The 24,258-nt window shown below is 36.7% G+C and overlaps 1 protein-coding gene across 13 annotated transcripts in view; it reads right to left on the minus strand.

Moving 5' to 3' along the window:
* Positions 1–24,258, minus strand: part of RALYL (RALY RNA binding protein like) — a 713,948-nt gene that overhangs the window by 202,976 nt on the left and 486,714 nt on the right. The window contains exon 1 of one of the 13 annotated variants that reach the window (XM_059166121.1): positions 7,863–8,007. The exons of the other annotated variants lie outside the window; for them this stretch is intronic. Coding sequence (XP_059022104.1) covers positions 7,863–7,899 — 37 coding nt within the window. The 5' untranslated portion in view covers positions 7,900–8,007. Of the gene's footprint in view, positions 1–7,862; positions 8,008–24,258 lie in introns of those variants that run through there. 13 annotated transcript variants of the gene reach the window in all.

The following is a 24,258-nucleotide window of genomic DNA, read 5'->3' on the forward strand; positions in this document are numbered from 1 at the left end:
GACTTACAAAAATGACAATTTAATGTGGTTCAACCAAACAGACTGTCCAAAAAGCATAATTACAGCAGATTATGGTTTTAAGAAAACTGTTTTTGAAGATTCCTAAGGTAGGACATGTCAGACCCTATAAAGACTACACTATCCAACTTTCCATCAGTGCTTTTGAATAGTCATCCTTTCTTTCTTTTTTTTTTTTTTAAAGATTTTATTTATTTATTTGACAGAGAGAGATCACAAGGAGACGGAGAGAGAGGCAGGCAGAGAGAGAGAGAGAGGGAAGCAGGCTCCCTGCTGAGCAGAGAGCCCGATGCGGGACTCGATCCCGGGACCCTGAGATCATGACCTGAGCCGAAGGCAGCGGCTTAACCCACTGAGCCACCCAGGCACCCTAGTCATCCTTTCTTATAATCATGCAAAAACCCCTACATTCAATATAGTATTTAGAAAAGATATATTAGTACCTACTTTTATACCAGTTTTATGTTGCTGAGATCCTAGTTTCTTCACATGCATCATTTGCTCTCAATGAATATAAATCCACATTATTTTTAACTGTGACATTCTTTGAGAGATGAATGCCATTCAGTAGAGAATATTTACGTGAACAACTGGGGACAGAATCAATGCTGTCGCTTTTATTTAGGTCTAGATATAAATACAGCACAGATTCTCAGAAGATAGACACCAGAAGAGCAGGTGATGTAGGATAGCCAAGTTGTTTTCTGAAAATAGAGAAGTTAAAAGAAAATGTACAAATGCTCAGCCCCTATAAAAGTGACCTCTAACTTTGTGGAGCATTGTGAAATAGAAAACACATGGAATAGAATGAGAGGGAGTGAGAGAGAGAGGGGAAGGGAGGGAGGAAGAAAGAGAGGGAACAGGAGAAAGGGAGAGAATATGAGTAAGTATTCCTCCAGGTAGAACCAGTCACAGGCTACAGGTATAAAATCAAAGCAAATGATTAAGGACATGAGGCAGATCTATGTATTTCTTCATAAGGTCAATCTGTATCAGGGGTGTTATTAGTCCGCTTTTGTACCTCACTGTTCTCAAACTGTTTAACTCTAGTCCCGCTGGGCATGCACAATCCGAGAATCTTGAATCTATCCAAGCAGACATGATTCCGTGGAGGAATGTATAAAGTTACAAGTTCTCAATCCATATCAGTTATAGAATTCATATTAGGAACTTGAGAGAAAAAAGATTGGAAAAATTTCAGATGTCAGAGCAGAATTCCCAACAAGCATCAATAATAGAGAAATCAATGACTGAATGTAATAGTGTCCTCTAGAGAGCCTTACTTATCATTTCAAGTCATTTTTTTTAGTGTAAGCTTAAATATTTTTTAAACTGAGAGTATATGAATTTTCAAATGGTTCTATAATAAATAATGCCAACACTTGAGATCTACAATAATTTATGAATTAAAGTCATGATTAATTTTATCTGCACAATTATATGTAGTGTCAACATAAATATGTTTTAAAGAAGAATCCATTTATCTTTGATATCCAATTTGTAATAAAGAATTTCAAAAAGTATTTAAAATAATGATTTGTATAAGATAGAATGTAGTAATAAATATGTATGTGACAGTTAAGACAATTCATGTTCTATTAATCATAGAATATTAAACTTGTTATTCATCTTGACCACTAAGACACCAATTCTACATCAGTTAAGACTGGCAGCAGTCATTTCTTCCTGCAAATGCTTTAAGAAGACTTATAATTCTAGGGGCACCTGGCTGGGTCAGTCTGTATAGAACATGTAATTCTTAATCTCTGGGTTGTGAGTTTGAGCCCCATGTTGGTATAGAGATTACTTAAAAAAAAAATGAAATCTTTATTTTTAAAGAAGACTTACTGTTCTATTAAACTATAAATTTATTTTTTTCTCACAGCATGATTTTTAAGGGCAGGGTTAACATATCAAAAATACAGAGATATTTACAAGAAGATAAATCAGAAAAAATTCTTGTTCAAATAGTATTTCTGACATCTAGATGACCACAGTTTGATTCTCTTTCAACTAATGACTGGATGCTTCACCTAGTATGAAGTGTAAAGTTTCTTAAAACATCACTTTTATAATTTTCATTTTAATAAACATAATGTAAGAGTCACTTAGAATGGGGTACCTCGGTGGTGTCTGACTCTTGATTTCGGCTCAGGTTTTGATCTCAGGGAAGTGAGATGGACCTTGAGAGCTTGTTTGGAGGTTCTAGCAGGGGAGCGCAGCTACTCGTATACCCTTGACCGAAGAACGGTCCTCTCCTCCATCGGGGAAGGTCGTCCTCTTCGACCGAGCGCGCAGCTTCGGGAGGGACGCACATGGAGCGGTGAGGGAGGAAGGGGACCCCCGCCTAGCCAGCCAGATCAGCCGAATCAACCCTGGCGATCAATGGGGTGACAGATGTCGCAGCCAGATCGCCCTCACATCCAGGGAAGTGAGATGGAGCCCTGCTTTGGGTTCCATGCTCAGAAAGGAGTCGGCTTGAGATTCTCTCCCTCTCCCTTTCCCTCTGCCTCTGCTCCCCATCCCCCGCCACCAAGAATTATGCATGTACTCTTTCTCTCTCAAACAAATAAATAACTCTTTAAAAAAAATTCACTTAGAAGTATGGATAGTGTTTCTGAAAAGTTAATATATCTTAATTCAGTTACAAATAAAATATATTGTTCAATTTAACTCTATGTCTTACTCCACCCATTCAATGTCTCAGTGATTTTTAGATCTCATACCTTTTCATTAACTCTATTGCCTCCTATGTGGTCCTCCAGTATCCCTCGTATCCCAGAGACTTTGCACATGCTGTTTTTGTCTGAAACTATCCAGTAAGAAGCAGAGTTTACTCCATCTTTTTCCTTTAGGTGTTTGAGTCAATGTCACCTTAATCACTGTGGCTTTTTCCTGACTACTATATAGAAAACAGCAATTCCCCCATCCTACTTTCTAAAACTCCCTTTCCCTGCTTCTTGCATTATTTTTCTCCACAGTACTTAGCATCACATAGTGTATTATGGATCTATTTGTGTGTCATCTTTGTTGAGAACTTTGTTTTTTTCATTGCTACAGGCATAACACTGGGAGCAGTGTCTAGAAAGTATTATAATAGGTGATCAGTAAATATTTCTTTAAATGAATAAATTTTACTAGACAAATATGGATCATTATGGTCAAAGCATTGCGTTATACTCTGAGAATGCTTCAAATAAGAATTGAAGGTTCCTTGCCTGATGAAACTTTAGACAGAACATAGGAATTGTGAATGAAATTATAAAATAGCATCTGAAAAGTGAGAAAAAAAAAGGATAAACGATGTGGAAATTGGAAAGACCCTTATGAAGGATGTGATATTTGAATGAAGCTTTGGGGCGCCTTGGTGGTTCAGTCAGTTGAGTGTCTGCTTTCAGCTCAGGTCATGGTCCCAGGGTCCTTGGTTCAAGCTCCGCATCAGGTTCCCTGCTCAGCAGGAAGCCTGCTGCTCCTTCTCCCTCTATATACTGCTCTGCCTACTTGTGCTCTCTTTCTGTCAAATTAAATCTTAAAAAAAAAAAAAAAGAATGAAGCCTTAACAAGGGATGATTTCTACACATGAATATGCAGGTGAGGGCTATCCATCAATGGGGAAGATGAATGGGCAAAGGCACAGAGACAAGAGAGTCTATAAGGAATTTTGCAGATCAGCCAATAGCCTGATAAAGGCTAGAACAAGGTGGTGTCAGGAAAAAAGTATGCAGTGACTGACAATAGTGTAAATATGTGTTTATAAGGTTATGTTTGTATTGCATTTCCCAATTCAGTAATTCCCAAAATTTGGGAATATGGGAGCACTTTTTAAAAACTATTAAAACACAAAATCCCTATGTGATATAATTGACTTAAACCCCATATAAAATACATGGTATTAAAAGCTATTACAAAATTAGTACCTTTGGGGGTGCCTGGGTGTCTCAGTGGGTTAAGCCTCTGCCTTTGGTTCAGGTCTTGATCTCAGGGTCCTGGGATCGAGCCCCACATTAGGCTCTCTGTTCAGCAGGGAGTCTGCTTCTCCCTCTCTCTCTGCCTGCCTCTCTGCCTGCTTGTGATCTCTCTCTCCATCAAATAAATAAATAACATATTTAAAATGAAACAAAAGAAATTCAGTACCATCTTTTATGTACACAAAGAGGCAGGCATAGAGAGAGGAGGAAGCAGGCTCCCTGCCAAGCAGAGAGCCCAATGTGGGGCTCGATCCCAGGACCCCAGGATCATGACCCAAGCCGAAGGCAGAGGCTTTAACCCACTGAACCACCCATGCACCCCAGTACCATCTTTTATTAAGGGTGTCATTTTAGAGCCAAAAAATAATATGGGTGTATAAAAGTCTGTATACATACATGGGTGAAACACTCATGGGCGTATACACATATATACTTCTTTTCACCATTATACAGGCAATGATAAATGTTCACATGAATTGTAGGGTCTCTTGCAATAAATTCATAGTCCCATGGATCTGAAGAACATGAGCCCTAGAGACACAATCTAGGCAATGAGAACCCATAAAATTTCTTTGAGTAGAAGAATTACATGATGACGCTTATGTTGTGGGAACTCTGCGAGTCAGAGATTGAAGACACCTTAGAAAATACCCCTTCACAGTCTGCTAAAGTTATGGAAAAATAAATTGCAGCCCACAGAGATAACAGACATTGGCCAAGATTACAGGTAGAAGACTATGGCCAGTGTTCAGGTTCCTGAAGTGATCTCATCAATCCCCTCCATAATGGGATAGATAAGACAGATAAGCCCCAAACATATCATTGATAATCAGAAATGAACATCTGCTCTTATCTGGTAAAATAAGATGCAATGTGACACACCTGAAATTAGATGTACTCTGTTCTCTTTGCTGTGGTGTGAGGATTGCGGTATTTTAAAAATTCTGTATCTCATAGCATGTGGATCGTACTCTAGTTGTTCTCTCTGTCTGTACTTCAGAAACATATTCATCTTTAAGAATGTATCTCTATGCCTCTTTTATAAACCAAAAAAAAAAAAAAATGTTTGCTCAAGGTCATCTGGAATTTCAGCAAGGGAGGTTATAGGTATATATGGTTTTTTACATACATTTTGAAAATGTAGACATAAATGACACACTTCAGTAAATACAATGATATAGTATATATGAAAAAAATCAATGTTTAAACACTAAAGAACAAAGTTATTTATGCTAATAATGATTCCTGCCTCCACCTAATTTGTAGAAACAGGCTTACCCATATTTGAGTTCCTCTTGAAGTACCTGGTTTGGCTCTGGCAAAATCAATGTCCGACATATGCAAACATTTTTTAATACCACTCAAAAAATTCTGTATCTAATTGAAAGTCATTATGCAGTTGTGCTCAGGTGAGATCTGTTATCTGAATGAACACCGAAGCTGTTTCATTTTCCACAGCTAGTGCTCCACCAGAAGCAAGCAAAGAGTATCTTTCCCTCCCTTTCCCTCACCTCTGTAGGGAAGTATAACCAATCGAGACATGAGTGAGGAATGGATCTCAAAGTCCCACATGAATTTCCAAAGGCTAGTGTAATTTATGCTTTAAAAATGTCTTTGACGGGAGCCTGGCTCTCCCAGCCTCTCTTTGATCCCTCGCATAGCCACTCACACCTTCCCTAGTCTTCTCACCGGGTCCCCTAAAAGAAAGTTGCATTATTTTTACTAAAGGATATTATGGTAAGTCTCTAGGGAATGGAGAAATTAAGAAGTTTATATATGTACTTTCTCAATTTTAAAGAAAATCATAAGAACACTTTCCTTCTTTCTCACATTGAGGTTTCGTTAAGTGTGCAATTATTGCCTTAATTGGATTACAATTGCCTCCAGGCTAGTTTATGCCTTTTATATGATCAGAAACACACACATAAAAGATATGATTGAAAATGGAAATGTACTGGTTTTTGGCGATGGGATAATTCAGATATTTTTATATACCCATTGGGTAGCAAACAATTGCATTACCTTCCACTTTTGCAAGTATTATTAGTATAAGACAGAAATTCATTTAAGGATTCTATTTGCTTTTATTGCTAACCTTTCTGTATACTTTAATTTTATTATATTTTTGTTCTCCAATATTTTATGTGATTAGACTGTAGAAACAGTTAACGCAATATAATATAGCTGATACAATTAAACAGAAGTAACACATTAGATTTTTTTTAACTAAACCATTTAGTACACCCTACTGTGTTCATCCCTGTATAATTATACATCTTCTGACTTGTCTCATGTAATTCACAATTTCTTCCTGCTGCTTAATCGCAGACTTCAGCAAGCACATTTTAGGGGAGAGACTCAGTACAATTTTTCTATAATCTTTTATTTGCCATGTGCATTAAGATGATGATTACCTACATGGAAAAAATTGAGGGGGTGTCTAAAAGATACAGGAGTAAAGGTAGGAGATGGTTTTCAAGTACATGCATAATTTAGATCCATTCTTGTGGGAGGAAATCACAAGGATATTAATCAGCAATATATTTGTAGACTTTGTACCAATCATTTTTATAAGACACAAGCAGCAGTTATCATATGTTATTTCTCAATCACAAGAAAGAGAGGCATCAAAAGGCAATCAGGCATATAAAATCACACTGGCAGTCCTGGCCCTCAGAGCTTTCTCTGGTGCATAAAACTTCTCTGAACAAGAGAAATGTTAGGGTTCAGGTCTCAGGTAGAAATTGGCCAAAAATATTATCACACTTAAAAATTATTTCATTCCTATCATGTTTTGGCCTTTTAATAGAGTAATTGTTGCTGATTGTCTTTCTGTATATTAAAATATTTAATAATACCTGAAGACATCATAGGAATAATGGAAAGTATAGACTTCACCTAGAGAACAAGCTGTAGTTACCTAAGATGGTAAACGGAGTCAGTGATAGGGTGTGCTGGGTTAAATAAGGTGATATTTACTTTGCTTTCGACAATAGGGAAGATAAAGTGATAATGAGCTGCGTTTACTAGAAAGAGAAATGATTGGAAAGCTTTTCATGGCAGGCATATTGCACTGCCATAAAATACAGTTTTATTATAAGATTTTGATTCTTAGCTAAATCTAATGGCTTTCAGTTCCATAATCATCTCTGTTCTGGACTTCAGGCCAGGGTAACTGTGCTGTTCCTTTTCAGTCAGAATCAATTCCTTTAGGGTAGATTACAATGACTCCTTTTAACCCTTTAAAGTGGTGTCTGTAGCGAATTATGTTACAAATATGCTCCAGACCAAGAAGTTTGGCAATGAATATCCTGTTACATATTCAGCTTGTCAGTAACAATTAACTCTCCCCCCTCTATTCTGAACTGTTTGATTTCTCCTGAGAGTTATAATTGATATTGGATAAATAAAGAGAAGTTTTAGGCTAGCTTCCCAAACCCTTCAGTAGACTTTCAGGAAAGAAAATCTATCACTTCTGGAAAGGAAAAGAAAAGAAAAGAAAGAAAACAAAAGAAAAGAAAGGGGGGGGGGAAAGGAAAAGAAAAGAAAAGAGAGAGAGGGAGACAGAACTATCCAGTGATCATGCCTGAATGAAGGCTGCTGAGCTAGACTGAAATTGCATTTGATCTGTTTCTCTGTTGATTTTGTAAACCTTTCCAAAGGTTTCCATAGTAACAAGTGAATTATCCCCTCTCCCCCCAACATTTTCAAGCATGTAAGAGGGATACAGATAAAGGTTAGCAAGAAAAAAGCTACAATATTTTTTTTTTCCTACTACCAGGATAGATCTGAAGAAGTCATGATTAGTCTTTTAAGGAATCAAGTATGTTTCTGCCACCACAGTCGTAAGAAAAAGTTGGGTCAGAATTTACTTACATCTCTGATGTCTGCGTTTGCTCCTGTACATGGTCATTCTGAAAAAATCCGACTTTCTAAGAAGTAATTGCTTTGACCACGGAGACAAAGAGACGGGTTGTGCTCCTGCTTTGCAGTAAGACTGTTGCTCACTGACAGAAGGTAACCAGCAATCACACAGTGAAAGCCAGGGTAATACCATTCTCATAAAATTACAGGGGAGACGCTACAGCCTGTAACTACTCTATCTAATGCAAATCTTCTGGAGAAAATTGTCTTCCCCTCACCTCCCCCCAACTGATATCAGTTAAGTTCTCTAATAAAATCTGCACTGTGAAAGTGCTGTGCTCGAAGCAATGTTGAATTAAGAACAGATTCACGCATTTAGCAAGAACAGTAGAGCTGAAAATACAAATAAGAAATATAAAAACCGTTGTTTGATTTTTACAGAAAGTAACAACTATCTTTTGGGTTCACGTGTCTGGTAGCCACCCTATGATGCCGAGATTGGTATTTCAGTTTTGAAATTCTACCAAATTCGTTCTCTGAGCTCTCAGTGCACTTTGTATGTTCAATTATTAAAGCAATGATCACTTTTAGTTTTGTCTCTTTCTCCAAACAGACTGCTTCTAAGGCAATGCAGGAATTGCATTATTTTCACATGATCTCCCCAGGTCTCAAAGAGAAGGGGCACGCGATAGGGTCTCAGAGTTGCTGAGGGCCTACTACGTGCTGAGTACTCTATCTCCTTCCAAAAGAAACCTTCATGAGTCTTTTGCTCACCTTCCCCCCCGTCTTGGTTTTGACCTCAGACCTCTATTTTCACAGGATTGTGGACATATCCTTATCTGAACACACTTCATTCACACTGTCAACCAGACAGCACAGAAGCTTTGTCTTCTTGTGCCTTGTACTTTCTCCGCTCTGAGAGCAACGCCAGCCTGGCCCCCAGCAGAAGCTCAGGAGCACTACCTCTCCCAAAACCTCAAATTGTGGATAATTTCAAATCTCCTTCATGTGCTAATGAGGGTGTCTGAAATGCAGTTTTATTTAAAACACCAAAGGATTTATACACCAGTGAATAACTTCTATGTAATAAGACTTCCTGATGATACATTAAGCTTCCATCTCCCAGCTAAAAGCAGAAGACATTTTCAATTGCCAAAATTCCTTTTTAGTGCTAACAAACTCAGTCTACTTACTGATAGCAGGAGACATTCTTTTTCTTTTTTTGCGATTTTATTTATTTATTTGTCTCAGAGAGAGAGAGAGAGAGAGAGAGAACACAAGCAGGCAGAGTAGCAGGCAGAGGCAGAGAGAGAAGCAGGGTCCCCACTGAGCAAGGAGGCTGATGTGGGACTCAATCCCAGGACCCTGGGATCATGACCTGAGCCGAAGGCAGCCACTTAACACATTGGGCCACCCAGGCGTCCCAGGAGACATTCTTCTTAATAGAAGGAGTGTTTCAGTGTCAAGAATATTTTAATATATAAGTAATTACTGCATTTCATAATACAAGATTTCAAAAAGAGCATGTCGGCAGGTTTTTAGCAGTAGGCCCATGCACTTTCTTTGACTTTGACCAACAACCTACAGTGTTTAGTGAGATTCTTGGTCAAAGAACCTCCACTATATTGACATATTAACTATATTGACATAGTCAATTATGTAACATTAGAAGGATTTTCCTTGTGTTTTCTTTAAAAGTGAGATTAATATATTTCAATAAATAAAATAATTAGGCCTTTTCTTAGTGACATATAATACACCTTATATCCCACAACCTTTCACCTGTTTAATTTTTCTCCATAGCATTTATATATTTGTTTTTCTGTCTGCCTACTAGAACATTAGCTTTTAGAGGACAAGCTTTCTTTTTTCACCGATATATATCCAAAGGACATATAATTGTCTGGTATTAAGTGGGCTCTTGGTAAGTATTTGATGAGAAAAGGACTTTTTATGAACTAATTTAAATTATAAAGACAGGAGCGCCTGGGTGGCTCAGTGGGTTAAAGCCTCTGCCTTTGGCTCAGGTTATAATATCAGAGTCCTGGGATCAAGCCCTGCATCAAGCTCTCTGCTCAGCGGGAGTCTACTTCCTCCTCTCTCTCTCTGTCTCTCTCTGCCCGCCTCTCTGTCTACTTGTGCTCTGTCACATAAATAAATAAAAATCTTTAAAAAAATAAATTACAAAGACAATACAACTATAATTTATTTTTCAATAAATCTGGACAATAGTCAAATTCATGTTTACTCACTGAAGTTACTTTCTTACTTGAGGCAAGTACTTGTCATCTCATGTCTATCTTCTGGCCCCAGAGTTAATTTGGATGAGTTCACTGTTTTGGATGGAATTGTATATACTCACAGATGTGAAGATAAATTTTAAATTTACCGAAGCAAAGTCACAACCGCAAAGCAAGTTCTCCTCTATAAAAGTTACTCATGCCAGAAGACCAACAAACCATAAAATCTATTACAACTAAACAAAATTAAAACCGTTTGTCTGACATATGTGTATACATGCCTGTGATATGAATAAACATATCATTGGTGATGATGAGGCAGAAATAGCCTAATGCTATTAATGACATAAATGATATTAATTTTTACATTATTACATGGTTCTAGCACATGTGTGGTTTTTTTTCTTTTCACATTTTTAGTGCTATAGTATCTGGAATTAACATCGATCTGAACAATTTTTGCAAAGGCTATGTAACAGTTTAAATTTGTTACATACACCACAACCCTTCACCCAGCCTCACTCATCATCATACAGACAGACACAGACACACATTAAAACAAGTATCCTGACTTATACTCCTCAATGTTTGGAAGGTGTTGCCTTCCCAATCTTGCACCAGGGTTGACTTTCTTAGTTTCCACATAAGGATTTTCATGTTATCAACTCTTTCTTACATTACTTTTCTAACCTCAGGGAATACAGAGCCACCCCGTCTTGGACCTCATATCTGTGCTTAGTACGTTAAACCATCACAGTTGGGGACCTCAACTACACCTGTTGGATTAGGACCAACTTCACAAGTTGCAATACAGGTAGGAAGATGCGAGAAAGGCAGAGAAAGTAGCTGAGGGAGAGGAGGGAGGTCTTGGTTAGAAAATTTTCAGCTACAAGAAAACAGAGGGAATATGTAAACATATAGGACAGAAAAAGTAGCTGAAGAGAGAAGACAATTCCAGGCATCTCATTCTTTTTTTTACCCCTCCCCTCCTCAAGAATCCAGACTGAATACTTTTGTGTTCAAAATCAGCTTTATGCCTATAATATCAGAGGTCAAAAAAGCACTAGTTGCTTTATAAAAATATCTACTCACTCCAACATGATTTCTTTTTATGAACTCAATCTTTTTAAAAATTTTCTTTTATTAGAGAAAGAAAGAGAGAGAGCACGCGCGCGAGAGCAAGCACACACCAGCTGGGGCTGGGGACAGAGGATGAGGGAGAAACAGACTCTCCACTGAGAAGGGACCCCCAACAGTAATGGAGCTTGATCTCAGGACCCTGGGAACATGACCTGAGCTGAAGGCCGACACTTAATGAACTGAGCCATCCAGGCACCCTTAAGGGACTCAATCTTTATACTCCACATTTCAATCATTCAATTCAATCACTTAAAATACAAATACAGTGATTGTTGATAAATTGGGAAGAATGACTTATCATCCAAAATCAAGTGATTATGTTCCTTTTTCATGGAAGGAACCATATAAAACCTAAAAGTACCTGGCAAAGTAAGAGAAAATGACTTTTAACATAAGAGAAAAACAAATAAGAAGGAAGGAAGGAAGCGAGGAAGAAAGGAAGGGTGGGTGGGTCTGGTGTGTATGCATACAGTGAGAGATAAAGGAAGTACTGTGGGCTGCTGTGTGTCAGGCACTGTGCTAAGTACACATCATGTCACATAATCTTTGAAAAACTGTTACTTATCTATACCTACTTTCCTTTTAGAAATGAGTAAGCTTTCCCCAAATGAGGGCAGATGCAGGTAATATTCAGGGACACTGCATGACTTAGGTAGTTGTGTTGAGATTATTTTATTAGAAAATAGATCTATATGATTTTAGGATTGAATTAAGGGACAATGCACTGGGTAGCTTCTGGAAAAGACTTCTATAAAAGTGTCATTATAATGTCACTAGTAATGTATTGAAATCAAGAAAATGATGTTTGCTGGAACTCATCACAGGGAATGAACATCGTGGTTTAATAGGAACATTCATTTAGGGAGTGCACAGTAGGTGTTGTGAGTTAGGTTGCCTTCTAAGAGTTTTATGGGATTACTCACTGAATACTAAAAACAATCCTATGATGAAGTCATCCACCTCCTCCTCCTATCACCACCACCACCACCACCATCATCATCATCATCATCATATCATCATTATTTTGTTTTTGCCCTTTATAATGCTTTAGTAAGATAAGGCCAAGAGATCAAGTGTTCCGACTGAAACCTCTCAGAGAACAAGAGGTAAGGCCCTATTTTGAACCAGCAGATCTTTCTCTAGGGCTAATACAATAATACAACATGCCTTGTAAGGTTGAAGGGATCCTTTCCATAGCTGTTTCCACCACAGAGGATGAAGACCCACAGAGATGTATTTCCATAACAACTAGTGGTGCTCTACTAACTCCTGAGAGGGGTGAAGGCAGTCAACTGCAGGGCTTCAGCTGCTGGCTGCTGGTGGGGACATTCAAGTTCAGAAGCACCATGGACTGCTTGGAAGACAGCAGATACCCACTCATGTTGGCAGCTGTGGTGACTTCCCTTTCTCATACATGTCACCTCACCCCACCTCCCCCTGTGAGAGGAGACCCTCCTCCTTTCTTCCAAATAAAACACTGAAAGAACATTTAAAGAATACCATGAGTATCAAATGATTAACCCATCCAGAGTTCTGACATTCTTACCTAGTTTAAAGATGACAATATGTATGTAAGTGATGAGTCACTAAATCTTACACCTGAAACTAATATTACACTGTATGTGAACAAAGTGGAATTTCAGTAAGAACTTGAAAGAAAAAAATAGATAAAAATTATAATATGTGTTAATTTTGACAGAACTTTTAAGAATTTTATCAAGACATAGCACATGGATGGGGTAGACATATTTAACTTGAACTGCAAAATACTTATGTTAGAGAATGACTAGAACCATAAAATGATAAAATTGAAAAGGTGCGAGAAGTGAAGTTGCCAAAATTTCTCATTTACAGATGTATGGTCCATCACAGAGAGCTCTTACAAGTTTGCTAGATGGAAAACTGAAGGGACTGGAGGGGCAGGACCTTAAGCTACTCAAACCAGGGACTCAGAGCAGGAGCTTCAATCCAGGACACCCCAGAGTTAGCCCAGAGCTTTCCCCTCCAAGCTCCCTAGTCTGAAGCACTTCTTTAAGTGATTGGAGTGATACCTCAACTTTCCTTCGGTCAGTTTTTCTTAGGTTTGCACAGAAAGTCACTCACAGTTAACCTTTCTCTTATGTCATTCTTGTCACTCCACAGCACAATGTACAGATGTGGACCTTCTCTACCTTTCCCTCACCAGCATATCAGCTATCCCTGTGGAACTCGGCCTTTTCTCTGCTCAGATGTGAGCTCTGTCTTCTTTATTAAAACATCGCCTTGCTAGAGCAGCCCCTATAAATTTTTGACAAAAAGTCATTTGTATTTTCAGGGATAACATCCAAATATTTTCAACCTCAGCACAATCACTGATCCATCTTTCGATGATTTAAGGGAAAATATATGTATTTTCTATGCATGTCCATATTAAATGATTTGCTGTCTTGCCTAATGTTCTGGAACCGGATCTATATCAGTTTCTCCAGAGTCAAGTGCTCTCCTGTTAGAGGATAGTAACTATAAATAGTTATTAATTAATACATTGAATGGCTATCATATTAAAAAATCTTCTTGTCATTTTACCTAGTACCTCATTTTACTGATGGATTTATCATTGTTCTTTTTTAAGTCCGAGAAAACATAAAACTTCCTAATGTTCGGCTCAAGTTTTCATTTGTAATACTGGTTCAAATGAGTGAGAAAATTTCCAGAATGGTGCTTCTTTATACTTGACTGCTTGCACTTAACAAACAAGTCAACTGCATATTCCCTTAGTTTGATTCATTAAATGTTTTTGTGTACTCGGAAAAAAATTTTCTAAGATTTTTTTGTAAACTATAATTGGATTTTATTATTAAGTCTTTATTCATTTCTTTGGACTTTCTCCAGTTTCTTATGCTTTAATATCAAAGAAGTCTTTGAAATCCCTAATTTTAAAAATATTTAATACTCCAACATAGTCAACACGGTTAAATATTTCTCCTTTATAAATCACACTGCAATTGACTTTATTTTCATCGACTTTCCTTGGTAATTTTTTCTGAGCATTCTCACATTTGCTTACTTCCTTTTCTTTGTGTAGTTTTCCATGGCATCTTCTCTTAATTTCACCATTCTTTTCTTTTAGCCTTAATTTAATTTTTCTTTTCTTTTTTTTTAAAGATTTTATTTATTTATTTGACAGAGAGAGGCATAGTGAGAGAGGGAACCCAAGCAAAGGGAGTGGGGGAGGGAGAAGCAGGATTCCCGCTGAGCAGGGAGCCCAGTGAGGGTCTCAGTACCATGACCCTGGGATCATGATCCGAGCCAAAGGCAGCCGCTTAACATCGGAGTCACCCAGGCACCTCCTAAATTTGATTTTTCAGGTTTAGTTTTATCTTCTTAGTGGTTTTATTTTCCCATTCATATTTGGATAAATTTATTTACGTCATCTCAAGGATAAAGGCATTCTATCTTTTTAATCACATACTTTGGGTGGGCCCAAATATTTAATGGTTCCTAAAAGATTTTTTAAAAAAGAAGACTGAAACAACAACAACAAAAAAGAAGACTAAAACATATACAATTAAATTAACCTTGAATTTTCTACAGATTATAATGAAGTATGAAGTAAGATATTTAAGCCTGTGTAAATAGTTTATCTTATTCAAAGTATTTTAAACAATGTTGACTGTTACACACTAAAAATGTAGCAATCCTAGATCTAAAAAATACAAAGTGTCTTAGGGGTGACAGCCACTTAAAGGGTACTATAAGACTATATAACAATATATATATATATATAAAGGGTACTAAAAGACTATATAATGTACTACAAAACAAATAACTTTGTTATTTCATAACAAATTACCTCACAGACGTATGAACACAAGAATAGAGTTTATTGGGCATGAGCATGATGTGGGGTAATTGCTGTGCCTTGTTCCCTGGACGTGTCTTATTTATGACAACACTTCCTCAGTAGCTTACAATTCTGTCCCAAACAGAGCACCTTCATGGTGTCCTGAGAGGGAGGGATACTCCTGAGCTTACATGGAATAATGGTGAGAGGGTAAAACATCCTTAAAATCATATTAGTTTCTAAGATCACAAAAATTTTGTGTAGAATTTCACTATAACAGAATTTACAAAGTAAGAAACATATACTCTATTATATCTTTCTACTTGCTTCTGTCTATGTATCTATCTATCTATCTATCCATCCATCATCACCTATTTACCCAACTACCTACCTTTTTAAAAACCAGAGTGGTGGGGCACCTGGGTGGCTCAGTGGGTTAAGGCCTTTGCCTTCGGCTCAGATCATGACCCCAGGGTCCTAGGATCCAGCCTGCATTGGGCTTTCTGTTCAGCAGGGAGCCTGCTTCCTCCTCTCTCTCTGTCTGCTTCTCTGCCTACTTGTGATCTCTGTCAAATAAATAAATAAAATCTTAAAACAAAACAAAACAAAACAGAGTGGTGAGTTGGTGAGCTACCTAGCAATACAGGGTCCGTCCAGGGTGCTTGGAGGATGAATGGCACTTCAGCAGCCAGATTCTGGTTGGGAAAGATCATTAAAGAAGGAGAGAAGCTGCAGGGTGACGGTGGTGACCAGCAAGTGGCACCTGAAGCAGATGAAGGCAAACTGTAGCAAATGTCCATGGAGAAATAAACAAATTGTCAGTTGCCCAGGGCGTTGCCTTTCTCTTTTTCTGACTGATTCTTATCTCAGTCTACTTCTTCCATCAAACTTCCCCATTCTTCCTTTTTTTGCCTCTGAACTAGAGTATCTGGTCTTATCATTCTAGTTTTTCTTCTGCTGCCTTTTATCTATACAAAGTTACACTTTACAGGAAATTTGTATATCCCATATACATAGTAGATAGTGGAGTAGAAGTAAGGGGTAAGTCACCCTAATATATTATGCTAAAAAAGCCCAACTCATAGTATTTAGCACTTTATTTTATGATGCCTTGCATTCTCTGCTTTACATTGCGGTTAGGACCACACATCTTAATTTCCTGTCATCACCTCTAGAGTCAACCAACATTAGTTTCAGAATGCAAGCAATGTAAATGCATAAGAGATTTTTCAAATGAAAATAGTTCATTGATTATTTACAGAATTTGAATGAAATCCTATAAACAATAATTAAGAATTTATTTAGTGACAAGTATTTCACTTATGCAGTTTTATTTAATCTTGAAACAGCTGTATGAGAGAGGAATTGTTATCTCATTTTGTAGAAGGAAAACTGAAGTTCAAGTGAGGTTCAGTTCACAAAGCTGGCAGGAGGTAGAGCTGGAATCTGCATCCAAGTTTGCAAATTGCAAAAGCCATGCCCAATCCATGATACCACTAACGTATATACTAAATGAATGAATGTCAGACAATGAAATCAAATTCAGAAAAATTAGAGAACAGAGAACACTATCTAGAATTTTACCTCAGTTTGAATTACTGGAGTTAGTGTTATTCTTTTGGAAGATATACCTGCTTCTAATGTGTGAAACAATGGGAGAACAAATATGATACATAGGATTTCAATATGGAATTTATTCTGATACCCATCTCAGGACTCCAAGTAAAGGATTCTAGAGATGCATGTACAGGATCCTAAAGATATTTATGTAAAGGCAACACAGGAGACTAATCAATGCATTTGATATATTTATATTAACTTAAATTTCCAGTATGGATTTGGAGAATGTTCTTCAAGGAGATGAATCAAGTGGGTGAGAATGGATCTGGAAAAAGTTTCCAGTTAAAAATAGATAAAATTTGGGGCACCTCGGTGGCTCAGTGATTAAGCCTCTGCCTTCAGCTCAAGTCATGATCTCAGGGTCCTGGAGTTGAGCCCCATATGAGCCTGCTTCCTTCTCTCTCTCTGTCTGCCTCTCCACTTGTGATCTCTGCCTGTCAAATAAATAAATACAATCTTTTAAAAAAAAGTAGATGAAATTAAGGGCACCTGGATGGCTTAGTCAGTTAAGCATCTGCCTCTGCCTCAGGTCATGATATCAGGGTTTTGAGATCAAGGTGGGTTCCCTGCTCAGTGGGGAGTCTGCTTCTCCCTCTACCGCTGCCCCTTCTCCCTCTTTCCCCTCCATCCCCACAATCCTTTCTCTCAAATAAATAAATAAAATCTTTGAGAAAAGTAAAGATATATAAAATTAGGTGATACATTTAAGTGTACACACCAAGATTGTACAAACACACAATTTTGAAAATGTTCAGCTAAACATTATGATGGTTTGTTTGTGGTTTAAAAATATAATATTTAAAATGGGCAAAGAGCAATACTAAGATGTGTAATTGTTTATGGACCTTTAAGACCTGCTGGCTAAATATGAATTTCTATTTACGGATCACATTCAGTATATATTAGTCTCTAACGATAAGATCAAAATTTCTAATCATTTCTGATATAAAATGTGCATAAAATATCTTAAGTATATATTAATAGAATTCATTTCAGCCTGTCTACAAAAGTGGTATACACAGCAGTCCTGTTCTCCTAATTTCTTTCCTGTTCATATTTAGTTATAATTATCACATTGATGAGCAACTTCAGCCTGCTGAGTTGAATAGACTGAATTTTCAGGTATAATTTAGCATTACATAGCCCAAGGGTATTTCAAGAATCCAGCTCCAATCCTCATTTTGTGTGTATTTGTGTCTGCTAAAGGGCTCAGAACCACCTGGATAGTCTTTGACCTCACATATGTGTTCAAAGACAACTATTTGAATAAACTCTGCATTTGCCATTACCAGCACAGCAGTATGTGAACAGTAAATATGTAAATGAAATTCACGATTCTCTTACTGCTATAAAAACCATTTTTAGATGTTTACTTAAACGGCGTTAGATACGGAAACAGAACTGTAAGTGGAAAACAGAGTCTCAAATTTTATTTTCCAAACTGCCTCCTTTAGTTTGATGAACACTAAATCTCAAGTTATTTTTAAATCATGTCTTGGAAAGCTTTAGAAAACCCACCTGGACTGTGCAGTAAATACATAAATGTGTCATTAGGGGCTTCACAAAATATGAACACAAATACAGCATGTGAAAAGGTGATTATTCAATTTCAAAAACCTTTGGTTCCCAACTTCTAAGACTACCTAAAGAAATGTTTTTAAGAAAGTACCATACACAGAGAAAAAACTGGGATTTCAGCCTGTTACCACCTGTTCTTGATTGAATGAGAAAAAAAGACTGTGTTCTCCTATTTAAGAACAGAGTTTATGGTATGTGTTTTCAGTAGCATAAATACCTATGTTTCCACCAGATTAATCTGATTTCTTTCTTATAACATTTAGGATTCTATGTATGATCCCTCACTAAAATGAAGTTAATTTAACTTTAATTTTTTTCATATGTCCAATATAGATACTTCATGGATTCAAATTGTGCCATGTGGATAATGTGTTGGTGGGCAAAGATAGACACAATTATTTGTATAGTTTTTATTTTATTGGGAGGTACAGACATTAATTGATCATATAAAAAATATATTCTGTAAGTTCAAAAATAGGTGCTCTGAAAGATGTGTGGTCTTACAACAGTGTATGAGGCAACAGCCCTTGACCGTAAGTTGGTTCATTCTTCTCTGGAGCTCTGTGAATGAGAGCTGTGGAAAGAGTGCTGAAAGAGTAGTCACAGGTGGTCACAAGGTATTTGTGAGAGGTATACCAGGATGGGGGGAAGATGCGGATGTATACAGTGGGTGATGGTATGTAATTGGTATTCAACAAATAATGCTGATAGAAGTTATGCTTATGTTAATCTTGTTACCAATTTGTAACAATACTTCAAACAATTGTTCACTACTCAAATTAAGGCAATAATAGTTAATAGAATTCTATGCCTCATTACTCCATTCCACGGATACTTATAAAGCACATACTTGTACTAGCTAGAAGAGGGCACAGGAAGATAAAATAACCACGGTCTTCATCTTTCAGTATAACTTACTAATAGATATTGTGTGAATCCAAAGCTTTTTAAAAAGAATTTTTAATGAAAATACTACTTAAAAATATCTGTCCATATCAAACAGGATAAATGTATATGGTACCCTGACATTCTAAATGCTGGTTTGAGTTTTGCAGAAGTGGCAGTGAACAGTGACAGAAAGTGTAGTATGTCAGTAAATATCTGACAAGAGTTAATTTCATGCAGATCACTGGACAAGACACCTTGAGAAATTTTAGTGGAAGCAAAACAAAATATATCTATGCTAGAAAACATCATAGGCCAAGATATCTTGTATCTTGATACATGTATCTTGAAGCCAAGATACATGTATATGAGTTGGTGCCCATGGCCTCAATGGGTTAGTGACAGCTGCCCAACCATGCTCAAGCAGCTGAAACTAATGAATAGCTGAGTAGAAAGGCGTGACCCATTCTGAGAAATAATGGGTAATAAATATGACTCCAGAAAATGGTAATAGGAAAACTTTTATAATGAGAACACCCAATCAAGGCATTTCTGGTTAATAGTCATTCCACTTGACATTAATCAACATCTGACAATGTTAATTATTTTATTTTTCTCAAAAAATCCATTCTTTGGTTTCTATCCATTGTTGTTTCTGAATTTCCTTATAAGTATCAAATTTATATTTTATAGATAAAACTTGCAAAATGACATATCCTAGTGTTGCTAAAAGTGTTTTAAAGCTCAAGATCTGGAGCCAGACTGGCTTATTTATTTGGGTATAAGCTCTGCTACCCAGCTCCTTGAGCTGGGGCAAGTTGCTTTATATATCCATATGGTTTCTTCATCCATAGAAGTTTCCTCATCTATAACATACTCCCAGGATTATTATAATAATTAAAGAGTTAATATATAAACAGTGTTTACAATAGCTACCAGCATAACCATTAGCTATTATTATGAAATGTATCTATTTGGATGTCCAAAAATTGTATCTACCAAATCCAACATGTGTTAAAAAAAAACCACATTTCCCTTCCATTGTTTCTGGCCAGATGATAGCATGTAAAACTATAATTCACTACTATCAACTTCATTTGTTACTATATTTCTAGCAGCCAGCTCAGTATCTGAAATATACTAGCTGCTCTTCAAATATTTAAAAATGAATGATTGTAGGGGCGCCTGGGTGGCTCAGTGGGTTAAAGCCTCTGCCTTTGGCTCAGGTCATGATCCCAGAGTCTTGGGATTGAGCCCCGCATCGGGTTCTCCGCTCAGCGGGGAGCCTGCTTCCTCCTCTCTCTCTGCCTGCCTCTCTGCCTACTTGTGATCTCTCTCTGTCAAATAAATAAATAAAATTTAAAAAAAAAGAATGATTGTATTAGTTTTTTGTTTTTGCTGTAAGAAATTACTACAAACTTAGTGGTTTAAAATAGCACAAATTTATTCTAATAATTCAGGAAGTCAGAAGTTTAAAATAAGGCATTGTTTAGGCAACATTCTTTCTGAAGAATTCAGAGAAGAATCTCTTTGTCTTTTCCAGCTTGCAGAGGTTACTTACTTTCCTTGGCTCATGGCCCGCCCACCTTTAGTTTGTCATTCCAACCACTGGTTCCATTGGCATATCTCCTTTTTCTTCCTTTCACCTGCCTGTCTCTCTTATAAGGATAGTTGTTTTGGGGGTGCCTGGTTGGCTCAGAGTGTTAAGCCTCTGCCTTTGGCTCAGGTCATGATCTCAGGGTCCTGGGATCAAGCCTCACATCAGACTCCCTGTTCAGCCGGGAGCCTGCTTCTCCCTCTCTCTGCCTGCCTCTCTGCCTACTTGTGATCTCTGTCAAATAAATAAATAAAATCTTTAAAAAAAAAAAAAAGGATACTTGTTTTTACCATTGATCCATTCATAAAATCTAAGATAACACCAACATTTTAAGATCTTGAATTTAATCATATCTGCAAAATCTCTTCTGCCATATAAAGTTTTATATATATACATATATACATATATATGTATTTATATATATATATATTATATATATATTATATATATTATATATGTATATATATATATATATGTATATATATATATTTATATATATATATATATATATATGTATATATATAAAGCTTTGGGGATTAAATTGTGGATATTTTAGGAAGGTCATTATTCTCTCCATCAGAGTCTGCATGCTAGCTCCCAAAGGGTCCTATCCATTCCATGTACATTCAAAGGTCTCAATTCATTTCAGTAAAAACTCAAAGTTCAAAAATCTTATCTCATCACCTCACAAGTCCAATATCCAACTGGAAAAGCTGCATTATGTTTCAATGACTGGGGATAAGCCCCTCTTACTCTTGGTTCCCCACTCCAGGACTATAACCCTGCCCTCTGGGCCCATGGTTTTGTCCTCTGGGCCTAGTGTCTGCCTTCAGAGTCATCCACAATTTTTCCTTGGGAATAGTACATGTTTGTAGTAGAGGAGTTTTGTCATATTATTTCTTGTCTGTAGAATTTTGTCGAGTCCATCAGTCTTTGTTTATTTTGTCCTTTCTCTGCCCCTTTCACTTCAAGATGGCAGTATTTCTGCTTGTATAACATCCTCAAGAACCCTGTGGTTCATCCATTAGAAAAGCAGATCCTCCAAAATTCTTTTGGAGAATTCTCTATTCCTGGCTTCTGCTAAGATGGCTAAGAGGGCCCATAAGACACAGGCCTATCTCTTCAAAGACTCTCTTTGTGACTGAACACACTGACCTTTTAATTCTTTCAAAGCATTAACAATAGGTTGAAGAGCCACACTCTTTAGAACATCCTGGAGCATGCTTTCCTGACAGTGAATCTCCATAATTTGGCATCTTTTGTAGTCTAGATAGACAGAATTCCTCACATTACCAAATTCTGGTTCTTTCTGGTTAACAGTTATTCCCTGAATTTATCTCTTTCTTCTTACATTTTACTATAAACAGCAAAGAGAAATCAGGTCAAACCTTCAATGTATTGCTTGTAAATTTCCTCAGCTAAATATCCTAATTCATCACTTACCACATACCTGCATTACAGTTACCACATAACAATTCATCTTCTTTCCACAAAACTGTACGACACAATTTAGCAACTTTTCTATTATTATATAATAAAGAACCCCTTTCCTTGTCTTCAATAACACATTCCTCATTTCCTTTTGAGTCCTCACCAGTATCCCTCAATTTAACATTTAATGTCCTCCTTTCTATTATGAGTTAAGTATTCTCTAAGGCAATGTAGATTTTTTGTATCATGCTCCTCACTTTCTTTTGTGTCCTTAAACACTAATTTTCTACTAACAGTCTGTTAAAAGCAATCTAGGTTTTCTTTTTTTTTTTTTTTTTATCATATTTAAAATTCCTCCAGCCTCTAGCCATTACCCAATTACAAAACTACTTCCTTATTTTTAGGTATCTGTTATAGCTATACCTTACTTTCAGGTTAAAAAAAAAACATCTTCATTAGTTACATACTACTACTGTCACATACTATCATAGTAATAGTGACTTAAAACAACACAAATTTATACCAAGACACATTATAATTAAAATGTCAAAAGTTAGAGAATCTTTTTTTTTTTTAAAGATTTTATTTATTTTTTGACAGACAGAGATCACAAGTAGGTAGAGAGGCAGGCAGAGAGAGAGGAGGAAGCAGGCTCCCTGCTGAACAGAGAGCCTGATGCGGGGTTCGATCCCAGGACCCTGGGATCATGACCTGAGCTGAAGGCAGAGGCTTTAACCCACTGAGCCACCCAGGTGCCCCAAAAGTTAGAGAATCTTAAACATCAAGAAAAAAACCCAACTTGTTATGCACCAGGAAGTTGACTTCTCTGCATAAACTCTTAAGGCCAGAAGGAAGTGGTATGATAAATGTAAGTACTGAAAGCAAAAAAAAACAACAACTAATAATTCTCTACCTGGCACAGTTATCATGTAGAATTGAAGAAGAGATAAAAGGTTTTCCAGACAAGCAAAAACTAAAAGAGTTAATCACTATTAAACTGGCCTTAAAAGAAATGTTAGAGTGACTTTTTTAAGCTTTAAAGAAGGGTCACTGATCAGTAACAAGAAAACATATGAAAGTAAAAATCTCACTGGAATTAATCTAACTTTCTAGTATGAAAATTAATACACAAAAAGTAAAAATAACTGTAAGTTAAAGGATACATAAAATAAGAAAATGTAAACTCTGACAACAAAAACATAAAATCTCCCAACAAACATAAGTCCAGGACTTGAAAGCTTAACCTGTGAATTCTGCCAAACATTCAAAAAAGGTTTAATACCTATCCTTCTCAAACTGCTCCAAAAAATTGGAGAGGAAAGCATGCTTCTAACTTATTTTACAAAGCCAGTGTTACCTTAATACTAAAACCAGACGAAGACAACACACACACAAACACACACACACACACACACACACACACACATTACAGGGTGATAGATGCAAAATTCTTCAGAATAATATCAGCAAACTAAATTCAATAATAAAAAGTTAAGAGCCTCAAACACAATGATCAAGTAGGTATTATTCCAGGGATACAAGGATGGTTGAAAATCTACAAATTAATCATCATGAATCACCACATCAACAAAATGAAGGATAAAAACCATCTCAGTGGATACAGAAAAAGCATTTGACAAGACTCAACATCCATTCATGATAATAAAAAGTCTCAGCAGAGTGGATATAAATGGAAAGTACTATAAATAATAAAGGCCATATATAACAAGCTCATAGCTAACATCATACTCAATGGTGACAGGATGATAGCTTTTTCTTTAAGATGGATGGAAGGATGTTTACTCTCATCACTTGTATGAAATACACTATTGGTAGTCCTAGACAGAGCAATTAAGTAAGAAAAAGAAATAAGAGGCTTCCATATTAGAGAGGAAGAAATAAAACCATCACTGTTTGTGAATGACATGATTTTATATACAGAAAACCTCAAACATGCCACCAAAAAACATTTAGAACTAATAAATGAAATTATAAAGTTGCAGGGTATAAAATTGAAATGCAAAAATCTATTGTATTTTTTATTTACTAATTACACCAGAAACAAATTTTAAGCCTATTTACAATTGCATCAAA

The sequence above is a fragment of the Mustela lutreola genome, chromosome 3 (assembly GCF_030435805.1).
Source record: "Mustela lutreola isolate mMusLut2 chromosome 3, mMusLut2.pri, whole genome shotgun sequence".
Lineage (NCBI taxonomy): Eukaryota > Metazoa > Chordata > Mammalia > Carnivora > Mustelidae > Mustela > Mustela lutreola.